This window comes from Notolepis coatsorum (assembly GCF_963971535.1).
Source record: "Notolepis coatsorum genome assembly, chromosome: 13".
Lineage (NCBI taxonomy): Eukaryota > Metazoa > Chordata > Actinopteri > Aulopiformes > Paralepididae > Notolepis > Notolepis coatsorum.
In genome coordinates, this window is record NC_140177.1 from 108,703,748 (window position 1) to 108,717,334 (window position 13,587).

General features: G+C 41.6%; 1 protein-coding gene across 6 annotated transcripts in view; it reads right to left on the bottom strand.

The window, feature by feature from the left end:
- Positions 1-13,587, bottom strand: part of LOC311239645 (rho GTPase-activating protein 12-like) — a 192,376-nt gene that overhangs the window by 171,498 nt on the left and 7,291 nt on the right. For all 6 annotated transcript variants that reach the window (XM_084328028.1, XM_084328027.1, XM_084328026.1 and 3 more), the window contains exon 2: positions 1,778-2,547. In XM_084328028.1, coding sequence (XP_084184154.1) covers positions 1,778-2,491 — 714 coding nt within the window. In that variant the 5' untranslated portion in view covers positions 2,492-2,547. The remainder of the gene's footprint in view (positions 1-1,777; positions 2,548-13,587) is intronic.

A 13,587-nucleotide genomic window follows, 5' to 3' on the forward strand; every position in this document is an offset into this window, starting at 1 on the left:
TGAGTAGTGACTGATGAAATGTTTGTTCACCATTGCTATAAAGATAAACCTTGGCTAACACGTCATATTGAGTCAGAGGTCAGATGCTATGTGATACATAGCTTTGGAATCAGTCTTTGCTTTGGGTCGGTCCTCTTCCTTCTACTTGACAAAATATACTGAACTAGATATGACTGAGGTGGGGTAGGCAGCAAGACCAGCTTCCTTGAACAACACCAAAAGCTTGTGTTCCTGAATATGTAATGCTGCCTTCATGCCATAATGGGATGGGTGTTAATTACAAGCTTCCTGCTTCAAAATGTCATTCATCATGTCAGCTGTCAAGTTGCAATACTACAGGATTTTGTGACATATGGGTTTCTCCCAATTCCAGAATTCTGACGTCAACCAACACAGAAAAAGATAATAAAAAGAATAAAAAATAAAACTATTTGTTGCCTGTCGATTGCCATTTCAGGCGACAAAATCCGTTCAGCATTTCTCGAGTTACATGCCGATATGTAATTTTCTTTATTGTATCAGAAACTTCAGATTGTTATCTTTCAAAAGAGACCAGGCTCATGCATTGTGCTATAAGTATAAATTATAGTATTTGTTTGCAAAGAAAATATTCAAGTTCAAGTTTAAAAATGGCCACTTTTCTGAGTGCCAGTTAAGAGGTTAAGCCATTCAAACACAAATCAGAAGATTAAGAAGATAGTGTAGAAACTGAGTGTATAAAACAGTCAGGTGGAAACCTCCATTTTGCTGCTCGGACAGATTCAAACAGGTTACAAGTCCAGACATGTTAACACTCCTAAGCCATTAGTGCAAAACCAAGTCATTCTGACTAGTCTCTGATATTATTCTTATTCTATTTCTGTGTTTCAGAAGAGCCTGTGAAAAAAGACTTGGCAACTATTTTCATCCTGACCCTCCTCAACATAAGGCTGGCCTAAATGGGTCTAAATCTGATCAAAATGCTGTACTGTGTAGCCTATATCTTCATGAAGTAGCCTAGATATCTAATTATTAAATCCTAAAAGTGCCGATCTCAAAAATCTCATCAGAAAATGTAAATAAAGTAATAAACGACCACAGGAAAAAAGGTACATAATGTAGGCTACATCATGTTATAACCATAAGTAATATATTTCTGTGTTGTATAAATAATATAATAAATGACAGCTAACTGCATTTTGTATGAAAGTATTCTGTACTTCTGTATGACAACTATTAAAGAACTTGAACTTGAACTTGAACCACAACACTAACCCACCCAGACACACACAAAGCAATACTATAATTATGTAATATATGTAAAGCTCATTCTGCCTCCATGCTGGTGGAACAACACCCCACCCACCAACCACCAGTAGTCCAGGCTCACAGAGACTATGATCTTTAGTGGATTTCAGCCCTGGATGATTTCTCCCTCTGCCTGGGTCAACTGCTTCAGAGGGATGTGAAGGAAGGTTCTACAATAGGCCAAAAGGTCATCCAGAACAGATGATTATGTCAGTCATCTGTCAGTAAGGGGTGGGAATCACCAGAACGCTGATACCATAGTTTCACAATACTTGAGCCATGAGTTAATGATATTGCCATTCTTAATGTTCTGGGATAGTTTTAGGAGCATCTAAGGGATCCAACTAATACCTTTCCTGACCTGCATAGGAATTATGAAACCTGTATATTGGCCAGGCTTGGAATAAGTTTACTAATCCGACAGTTGGCATCATGTTTTCTACAGCTCAGCCAAAGCTTTGGTGGGGTTACTGTTCTGTTCATTACTTACCTGGAGGTGTTCAGTGGAGCTGCTGCTCAGCTCGTCTCCAGACTCAGAGTCGTTGGTGCGTCTGTCCCCAGCCAAGTCACAGTGCTGGGCGTTGTCCACGTCTAGGGGCACCCTAACCAGCTCCGGGGAGCGGGCGCGTGACCGAGGCAGCGTGTTGCACCTGTGGGCAGGCTGGGGCCCCCCTCCGCGGGGAAGGAGGACCTCGGCCAGTGCTCCGTCACGGTCGGTGGGACTGCCTGGGCTGCCGGGACTGCCGGGGCTGCCAGGACTGCCAGGACTGCCAGGACTGCCGGGGCTGTGGTTGTCGTCCCTGCGCTGGCTAGGTGGACTGGTCCGGCTGAAGGTGTAGGATGGCGAAGAGGGCGAGCGTCGATAACTCGACTCGTGTCTATGGAGGTTCTCATTGGAGCGGTCCAGCTCCAGAGAGCTAGGCTTGGCCCTGGTTGAACTGCTAGTTTGCGGGGGCACGGGGGGCATGAGGGCTTTGGGCGGGGGCATGAGGGCTTTGCGGACCTCGCGGACATACTGCGCTGGAACGTAGAAGGCTTTGGTCCCTTCCTCCTTCCTGACCTGCCACCAGTCCTCGTTGCTCTTCTTCACCAGCATGAAACACTCGCCCTGCCGGATGATGATGACGCGGTCCTTGGCCTGGTACTCATAGTCGTACTCCACCTCGATGTAGACTTCGCCCGGGGCAATGGGCAGGTCTGCCATGATGCCTCAGACGGACCCCAGGCAGCTCACGGCAGGAGGATGGGGGTCAGCATGCCCTAGAGGGGAGGGCGGGGAGGGGACAAACAGGAGATTAGCAGGCTTCCTACACATCCTTCCATCTCAAAATGCTATATGTTTTCCAGGCCTCAATTCCATGACTTGAAGATTTCGGGCAGTTCTGATTATGATGTATGCTGACAGCTACTGGGAAATATGCGTTTCAACTAGACTGTTTCAATTAGGGGTGCACGATATCGATTTTTTTTACCCCGATATTGATACCGATAACTTTCTGCTCCTCAAGGTCGATACCGATAAATATATATTTAATGTATTATAATATTTTTTTTTTTATGTATATTCCTGTAGTTTTGACCTAACCAGATTTATCATGACATGAGCGTTACTACTATGAACAAAACAAAGCCAAGAGAACAGTTTTGACTCTTCAAATAAAGTGACTATATTTATTTTTCCAAATAAATATAATTTGAGTCAATCACAAAATTCACAATCCGTCAATGTCATTAACAATGTGTTTCCCTGAACAATGAGTGAACTAAAAACCAACAAGTATTGTGCTTTGTCAGTAGGGATGGGTACCGTTCACATTTGAACCGATACGGTACCGGTACCTGTGACTCAATCAATACCGGTACCCAACGGTACCTTTTTTCGGTACTTTAGTCTCTAAAAATGTAATCTACCTACCTCAGTTGTAAAAAAAAAAAAGAAAAAATCCAAACTTCAAATAACCACATTTTCGACCGTTTTCGGCTTGCCATTGCCCCGACTGCTTTGTTGTTAAATCAAGTCAAATCCTAAGTAAGCATATATTGTGCGTGTGAACGTTGACATGAAAAAAAAAAGGTTTATCAGGATGATGTCATAATTGCTGATATCGGCCAGATAATTATCGGCCCGATAATTATCGTGCATCCCTAGTTTCAATCTATTGCTGAAGATCATTCTTTACAATAAGAAAACATCGGACTTCCGGTTTGACCGCGGAAGAACATGGCTGCCTAACTCGCGAGCTCCCCGACAGCAAAATGATTTAGCCCCGGAAAACATTTATTAACAACACCAGGGTACATATTTAATAGGGATGAAAGAAGGGGCTATCACGAGACATAGGGCGAACACGATTACAACTGAAAAGGACGACGGAATGGCAGAGAATGATGACGTAACGGGAGGAAAAGATGGCGACGATGACTGTGAACAAGAAGCCACGCTGTTGAACATATACAACGAGCTCAAAGACTTCAGAAAAGACAATGAGCGTCAGTTTCGGGAGATAAAGAATGATATGAACAAAATGAACGACAGGCTCTGTGAAACGGAGGGGAGAATCGGAGAAAATGAAAATGTGCTTGATGCGGCGACGGTTTTAATAAAAAAACTGATACAGAGGCAGGCCGACATGGAGGCTAAACCAAGAGGGCAGAACGAGGAGAGAGAACCTGCGGGTGTATGGTATCCCGGAGGAGAAAGAGGGAAAGAACTAGGGCTGTCTTAAATGCTTCGAAGCTTCGAACGTTCGATTCAACGTTATTTGAATTTATATTTCAAATAATCAAAATCTTACTTCATTCATCTTAAACATTCTTGATTTGGGGGATTGGTAGTTCCCATGAAATCTGAAGTTGTTCAAACGACAACAGCGATCCACCTTGAATTAAATCACACAGCCGAGTGAAACCTTGTTGGATGCGTCAGTCACGAAAGGGGCTACTTAATTAATTAATCCAACCCACTTTATTTATAGAGCACATTTAAAAACAACAACGTTTACGAAAGTGCTGTACAAGTCCCACAACATAAGATAAAAAAAAAAAAAAAAAAAAATCAAAAAAAAAATTTAAAAAAAAAAGAAATTTTATTTTTTTTTTATTTTTTTTTCGAAGCTTCGAATTAAAATCGAAGCTCGGCCCCGAAGCTTCGATTGCCAAAAAAAGCTTCGAAGGTCAGCCCTAGAAAGGACATGCATGGATTTCTAGACGGCTTGTTTAAGGACGCACTCGGACTGCCTCATGACATGGACCTTCGTATCGAACGAGCACACCGGGCACTGGCCCCAAGGCCTAACAACCCACAGCTGAAACCACGGTCAATCGTGGTTAAGTTTGGGAGTTACAAAATGAAGGAAGAGATAATACGCCGAACGTGGCAGAAGAAAAACGTCTCATGTGACAACGAACGCTTCTATGTCGACCATGACTTCCCCACTGAAATACTGAAGAAGCGAGGAGAATATGCCGAGGCCAAGAGAATAATGAAGGAAAAGAAACGGGGACCGGGGGACGACGGGGACTGAACGCCCCGCACAGCAGGGCAATGGTCATCACAGATACCGGGAGAAACTACAGGGATTCAGACGGGGACAGTCGGAGGCGGACAATTGAGATAAAGTTCATGAAGCGCATGGATACAGATAAGTCACGGGGGCATCGTCATAGAATAAATAACATCACAAAATGCCAATATGTATATAAAAGAAAAGACAAAAAAAAATAAAAATGATTGAAAAAAAAAAAAAAAAAAATGTGAAATGAGAATAGAGGGCAATGGATAGGAGAGTATGATAAAATTGTGGGAGGGGAAATATCCCGGATGGATACAGGAAAAGTATAACGAAATGAACCACAGGCCATTATGGCTATGTCATAGAAGTTACAATGTACCAATATATATCTGAGAGATATACAAATGTTAATTGTTGGAAACGTTACCGTTTTGTCAAGTTCAGTTGAATTGATCGCACTGTATATAGATTACAGTGTGAGCCATACGTTACATCAGGGTATACAAGATAGTAGGGGCACAGTTTTGGGCAACCTGCCTTGTGCCATATGCACTCCTCTGTTAGTCGAGGGGGACCAAGGTGCATGGGTGAGTATCGATCTCACCCTCGGTACGACTGTTCTATCTGGGGTCCTATCGAACGTAGCTTGGGTAAATATGGGGGGGGGGGGGAATGTATTTATGTTTTTATATGTTCTTTTTTATTTCATTGTATGCTATACTATTGTATATATATCTTCACAGTCTCAGGAACTAGATATGGAAATGTGGGAGATGGCGCCCCAGACATAGAGGTACTACATCCTGGATTGCACAGGGTAGATGCACTACGAGGAATATGGGGCTGATTAAAATAATATCGTGGAATATAGACGGATGTCATCATCCCATTAAGAGAAAAAAGATATTGACGTTCTTGAAACAAAAAAAGACGGATATTGCACTAATTAAGGAATCGCACCTGGATGAGGAGGAGTCGGCCAAGCTTAAAAGGGATTGGGTGGGACAAATATACTATAGTACGTTCTCTTCTAGGAAGAGGGGGGTGGCAATATTGGTGAGAAAAAACATAGACCTAAAGGTGCACAATAGTTTCTCACATGATGAGGGAAGATGGGTTATACTGGATGCTGATTTAGAGGGACAGAGGACTACTTTAGCTAATATATATGCGCCCAACGGGTCGTCCTCAGACTTTTTCCATGAGGTATGTGAGGTGATCAGGAAAATAGGGAATAGCAACGTAATCATAGGGGGGGACTTCAACCTGGTTGGAAACACCTTAATGGACAAATCGTATCAACCCAGGACCGCTGACAACGCAGGGAGACTGGCGGTTGGTGTTCTGATAGAGGAATTGGGTCTAGTGGATATTTGGAGGGTTATGAACCCACAAGAAAGAGACTACACGTTTTACTCTCACCCGCATTCCTCATACTCTAGAATAGATTATTTCCTGATCTCTAGCGCACTGGTAGAACAGGTAGCAGATACTGGGATAGGGAACATTGTAATATCTGACCATGCTCCGGTTGATTTAGTGATCACATCCATGGAGGAAGGGCAACGATCTCGGAGATGGCGATTCAATAACCTGATGTTAAATGATGAAGGATCGTGTGCGACTGTGCGTACATTAGAACTATATTTAAGGAATTTTGGGAACTTAATGAAGGGTCAATAGATGATAGTGGCATAATGTGGGACACATGTAAAGCGTACATGAGAGGACGACTCATACAATACGGTGCGATACTAAAAAGGGCAGAGAAACAAAAAAATTACAGCGTTAGATGAGGAAATTAAAATACTCTCGAAACAGCACAGTCAGAGACCAGACCCAGAAACGTGGAGAAACCTAAGCAAATCCAAATACGAATTGAACAACATATATCAAAAGAAGGCTGAATATGCGTTATTTAGGACCAACCACAGATATTATGAACAAGGGGAGAGAGCGGGTAAAATACTAGCGAATCGGGTTAAACAAATGCAAAATCAAAATATTATATCCTCAATTCGTAATAAAGATGACAAGATTATTACAGACAAAAAGGAAATTAATTATGTTTTCAGGTGCTTCTACCAGGACTTGTATACCCCACAGAAGGCGGTGGATCAGCTAAAAATGGACGTGTTCTTCGACAAAATCAAATTACCGTCGTTATCGAAACAACAAGTAAAATCAATGGAGGGGGGGGTCTCGATAGAAGAAATACACACGGCAATCAACAGCCTTAAATTGGGTAAAGCACCAGGAGACGACGGGTTTACTCCCGATTTCTACAAACAATTCAGTGATATAATCGCTCCGAGACTATTAAAAGTATATGAGGATTCATTGTTAAAGGGGGGCTTGCCCACTAGCTTGAGATCGGCCACTATTACGTTACTACAGAAAAAGGGCAAAGACCCTCAATGCTGTGGAAGCTATAGACCTATATCCCTGAGCAATTTGGAAGAAAAAGTATTGGCAAAGATACTTGCGAATAGAGTAGAAGATGTACTACCAACTTTGGTGCATTCAGATCAAGTGGGCTTTGTGAAGGGGAGAAACTCAGCTGATAATATCCGCAGACTCCTACACATAATGTGGAAGGTCAGGAATGATACAGAACCTACAGTGGCCTTCTCATTGGATGCCGAAAAGGCCTTTGATAAGGTGGAATTTGCATTCTTATTTCACACGCTAGAGCGCTTCGGGTTCGGACCATCGTTTACTGGGTGGGTAAAACTGTTATACACAAATCCGATGGCATCAGTATTGACCAACGGGATCGTATCCTCGCCCTTTAACCTAGGGCGGGGGACGAGGCAAGGTTCTCCGCTTTCTCCCCAAATGTTTGCGCTCTTCCTCGAACCACTTGCTATCGCACTAAGGACTAATCAGGACATCAAAGGGGTAATAGCGGGGCAGGTAGAACATAAATTATTTTTGTATGCGGACAATATCTTATTGGTATCCAGCAATCCCCGAACAGCAGCTGGGGTCATTGGAACTATTATCGAGTCCTTCTCCGAAATATCTGGGTACACAATCAACTGGAGCAAGTCAGAAGCAATGCCTCTCTCTAAGTGTTGTCCCCCTGATATCAGAAGGGGGTGGCAATACAGATGGATGCCGTCAGGGTTGATATACCTAGGAATAAAGCTGATCCCATTCCCAGGTCTGAAAGAGTTGATGCAAGCCAATATTGCCCCTATAATCGAACACATTAGTGCTCTGACCCAGAATTGGGCCAACATGAATATGTCCCTCCTGGGGAAGATACATTTAGTAAAAATGATATTGGCTCCCAAATTAAATTATATCCTATATATGCTGCCGCTGACTCTCCCGACCCAGTTACTCAAACAGTATGACAAAGTCATTAATGTATATCTGTGGGGGGGCAAAAGGCCGCTATTTGGACGGGCCAAAATGTATGCAGCAAAGGAAAATGGCGGCTTATCCCTGCCTAAACTAGATTGGTATCACTATGCATTCTCGCTCTCCCAGCTCTCCAAACTGAATCACTCGTCTGAGGAGGCACCTGCTTGGGTCAGGATGGAGGAGGAAATGATATATCCCTCATCTCTGGAATCCTTCCTGACACAATCAGACAGACCTATACCTTTTAAAAACCCTTTAATGGCATTTATCAGGGAAACTTGGAATCAATCGCACAGAATGACTGGTGATAGCCCATATTTAACTACGAGAGCCTCTATATGGTATAATAAGAAACTAAAGATTGGTAAGAAATCAGTCATATGGGACGATTGGATTAAAAGGGGGATACATGTACTAGGTGATATAGCCGGGGAAGATGGGGTTTTGCCTTTTGAGGATATTAAAGAGGATTTTGATATAGATAATAAAAACTTTTATAAATTCCTACAGATTAGACATTGTATATCGTCATCAATAGGAGGACCAAAGTGTGGCCCGATTACTGCAATTCAAGAAATATTCTATAAAGGATGGCGTAGGAAAGGCGGTGCGTCAAGATTTTATGATGTTATAAGAGAATACAATGCACCCAAATTGGCGGGTCTGAGATTGAGCTGGGAGAACGATGTACGTGAGGATATTACTGAGGAAATGTGGGAGAAACTGGTGTCCAAATGGGGTAAATTCTCTAGGGAGGCGCAATCACAACTTATTTTTTACAAAGTGTTGAACAGAAGCTATTGGACGCCTAGTAAACTGGCCAGACTGAAATTAAGGGACAGTGACATCTGCTGGAGATGTGAGAAGGAGACAGGCACTTTACTGCACATGCTGTACGAATGTGAGAAGGTCCGGAAAATGTGGGATCAAATTGTGATATTCCTAAGTAAGGTTCTGAATGTGAAGATAAATAACGCCCCAATGGCATGTGTTTTGGGTATAGTACCGAAAGGGATTAAACTGCCTAAATACCGGGGAATGTGGTATAGAATGGCCATGATATCAGGATGTAGAATTGCATTACGACATTGGAAATCACCTGTTGATATTACTTTTAAAGAATGGATGGAACTAATGTTCCGGACAGCATCATATGAAAGGGTGACGTATAGAGTCGCAGGGAGAGAGGATATTTTCGCTGAGGTATGGGACAGTTTTCTACACCTGACTGAACGGTCTGGGGACAAATGATTAAGGTGGGATTACAATGTTATCAAGGATGAATATGAAAAAGGGGATCTGATCTGATGGTACTTGTGCTTTATAATGTATTGTATATGTATGTACATGTATTTTATGTCCGGATGGTGTATCTATGGAACGGTCACTGTCTCTATCACACTCACATGTGCGCAGGTATAGCCGCATACAAGTATCTAGGATACACATATTCATATGTGTACATAATAGGTTTACACACACTCATATACACAAGGATAAGTTATACATGTCAGGGGCACACATACATGCACATACTCACTTATAGGAAATAGGCATACACATACCTACATATACACATAATTGAAGTATAGGCTTTCACTGACACATATGGGGGATACACATGTATATAGGAGACACACACATACGTAGCTGAGACGCACATATATATACACGTCTGAGATATACACTCACATAGGGGGCAGAGGCACACATGGATACGAGACATAGAGAGATAGGAGTACAGTCACATACCAGGAAGATGCACACACACACATATGAGGCATGTACACATGCTTACGTGATACACGTACCCACATACATGTGTTGGAGACATGCGTGCATGCATGTTATCATGCACAACTGCATGTGTCTGGGGCGCTTTCTCTCACATGCAATATGGAGAGGGGTGGCATCCCGATAGAGGATGCAGCACATACCTGCTCGAAGGTAGTTCGGTCTACATGCAAGGTATATATATCAGGGATGTATACGCATAATGTATAGTATAGTATGTTTCTTTTTTTCGTAAGTCTTTTTTTATTTTCCATGTCAGTTGTTAATGTATTTGTATGAGTCCTTTACATGTTTTGTATGTTCTTACAAAAAAGAAAAAGGCAAATCTTGGAAATTGCATATGATGATGTGGAAAGAGATGTTTTGAATATTGGAGAGATTTGTGCAAAAAAAAAAAAAAAAAAAAAAAAAAAAAAACAATAAGAAAACATCACAATATGTCAAATAATAGTGGGACTACAGCCACAAAATGTGTATTCATGTATATTGGAACTGAACAACCCCCACAGACAATTCTTCTTGTGCACTTCCCAAGCTTTCTAAGACGTGGAAATATAATTCATTAACCAGACTTTTCCAGACCTGGGTAGGACCCTGGGTAAATAGTTAATAATTAATAGTTAATAAAGACATAGTGAGATACAAGGAAGGCATGTCCACGGCGCACATAGACAACACGTTTCCCATATAGCCTATAGGCAGGACGGTTCCAACTTGGCTAGAAAAAACAAATGTTCATCCATTCAATCAATCATTATTTAATCTCAAAAGATCATTGAGAGCAGGCTCTCGTTTACAATGACGTCCATCAATATCAATACATAACACAAAGATAATATAAAAACAGAAAAGTCAATCAATTAACGGAACGTAGACCAAATGCGTCCACATTTTTATAGGATTCTAGCACATTTTCATAACAATATCGAATATTACCGTTTTCATTGAGGTTTCTTACAAATTAACGATAATTTATATGCCGATTATCATTAAAATCTTAAATTGTACCATATGTCCCCCTTTAGACAACATATGTAACAAATTAACGATAATTTATATGCCGATTATCATTAAAATCTTAAATTGTACCATATGTCCCCCTTTAGACAACATATGTAACGCTACCAGCACACTTTTGTTAAGATAATTCATTAGTTTACCATTCGCGGTCGCTATACCGAGGTCGCAGTAATAGTTTACCGCTGTTCAGATCACGGCGAAGAATAGACACATCCCAGTGACCTGTGACCTGTGCTAAGGATCTTGGGAAATGTATTCATGTAGTTTTCAACATTTTCACCTTTTAATTTTAAACCAATGCTGCCATCTACTGACAACAGAAAGTGTTGTCTATCGTCACTTCCGTATACAGCGTCGCCCGAAACCCATTCTAGAGATTCCCACTTTTTACTGGGAATGGGGCGTGGCCGTATTTGGTCCCAGACAATAATAGTGGCTGCGATTGGTCACTGTGACGTTAAACAATTCAAATCAATCAAGACAATTACAGACTGATGTGAAATGGTTGGTCATTACAGATTGGTCATTACAGATTAAAAACTGATCAATCGATACTAAAGTATTGAGTTTTAAGATGCTTTGTAAAACATTCCTTGTGTCAGGGGCATAGAAGTTAATAGAGTTTAATTAAAAATAAATGTAGATTCTAAAGTTAAGACTAAACATAAAAAAGTTAGGCAAGGCAATAATAGCAAGTTAGGCCCTATATTGCAATATCTGATAAATAATCGCTATATGATATTTTTTCTAGAATCCTTCAGCCCTAGTTTAGACAAATGCTAGTTAAGAGGTTAAAATATAAATCTTTCCTTATGGGCCTTCCACGCAAACAGCTATATAGTGTATATATATCCTTTGAGTCAGTACTGGGAGTAGGACCTCCCCAAAGTGTCCACACAGCCACCCAAACCAAACAGACAAGCCTCCACTGAGCCAACACCCAGACAGTGGTCTCCAGGACAGTACTGCAGTCTGGCTGAAGCCTGGGCCGGGTGTAAAAACACACCAGTGGCTGAAGGCAAGAAATAGGATATAGCCTAGTGGAGAGTCAAGATATACCTACAGTAGGCCTAGTGAGAGCAACAGAGTTCAACAGTGCCACAAATTCACACAGATATCATTTTAAAAACACAACCAGTTCCCCAACAGATATTTCTTCACTGCTTTGACACATCTACTGGATGCTGTGGCAAATCAGAAAGTCCTATTTGGAGGGAATATTTGCAGTGGGTGCGATTCAAAATACAACCAAGAGCGCTGCCTTTCAGGCTGACCGCATAGTAATCTGCAGCACTATGGAATCTGTAGCCTTATTTAAAAGCACAATCTTGCTTACAGTAATCAAGCTACAACTACCATAAATATAACTAGACAGTCTGAGTGACCACAAATCTGTTATGGGCAACAACAATCAAATATCGCTGTGTCTTTGCACGCCAGACCCGATGATAGTCGGGTTATCTCGCCATGCGTTGAGCGCCAGGACCCCCGAAAACCGACTTCATCGTTATTTCAATTATTTTATTCGATATTTCCATTCATTACAGGCACACAGACTCTGGGTTAACATGCCAAAGTGCAATACCGGCGCAAGTGCAATGTGCGTCGATCAAATGTCTCCGGGCGAGTATTCCGATCCCATTGAGAAGCGCCAAATGCCTCTGATGCATCTGTTGTGGTGGATTATGTTGGCGACACGATGGACACCGGTACTTGGACTCGCGATCAGACAATTGGAATATTCTTTCTGGGGTACCTCCTAGTGAAGGTAAGGATTAAATTATATCAATCCTGCTGTGATCCAACCATGACTTCACCTCGATCGCAACATGCGCGTGTGTAACATTACTCCACAACGTATGCCGTTGGTGACGATCAAAGCATCAAAAAATGCTTCATGATTCAGGCGAGAAACGGCAATGCTTTTAGTGAAATGCACGTATTGCTGCATAGCGTCGTTTTCTGGGATTAGACAGGATCACTCTAAAACTATACTCATATTCACCATGGTATAAAACGGGAATGTATGGATGAAAAGATTATTTCTTTTTCACATATTGAACGATAGATAGTTGATGTCAAATGGGCCATAGTATTGTATCCATAGCTATAATATAGAATATAGTTATAGCCCTGCAAACACTGCCACGTATTCCTATCTCTTAGAGCGTTGGCGTCAGGGGAGGAAACTAACTTTTTGGCTTACCAGCCAACTGGCGGGTATCTGATTTTTTTTACCAGCCAAATAGATTTTTTACCAGACAAAAAAAATCGCTAATTGTGATAATTACTTCTTTGTACGTCTTCGTCTAAATTGATTTTCAATCATAGTAAATTAATCACACTGTCTCTACTCTTCAAAATATTACATCATTAAATCACATATTAACATGAAAGAGGGAACTATTCTGGACTGGGTTGGGCTGAACTGGGCAGTGAAAGATGCTGGGTTGGGCTGGTCTAGGTTATACTGAATGATGAATTGAAAATGAATTGAAAATGGGGGACCCTGATGTAAACAAGACGAAAGTCTTTCTCTGGTCTGCATCCCCTTAACAATTGCATGTATTGAGCCGTACTGTACTGTACCCATTCTGCAATC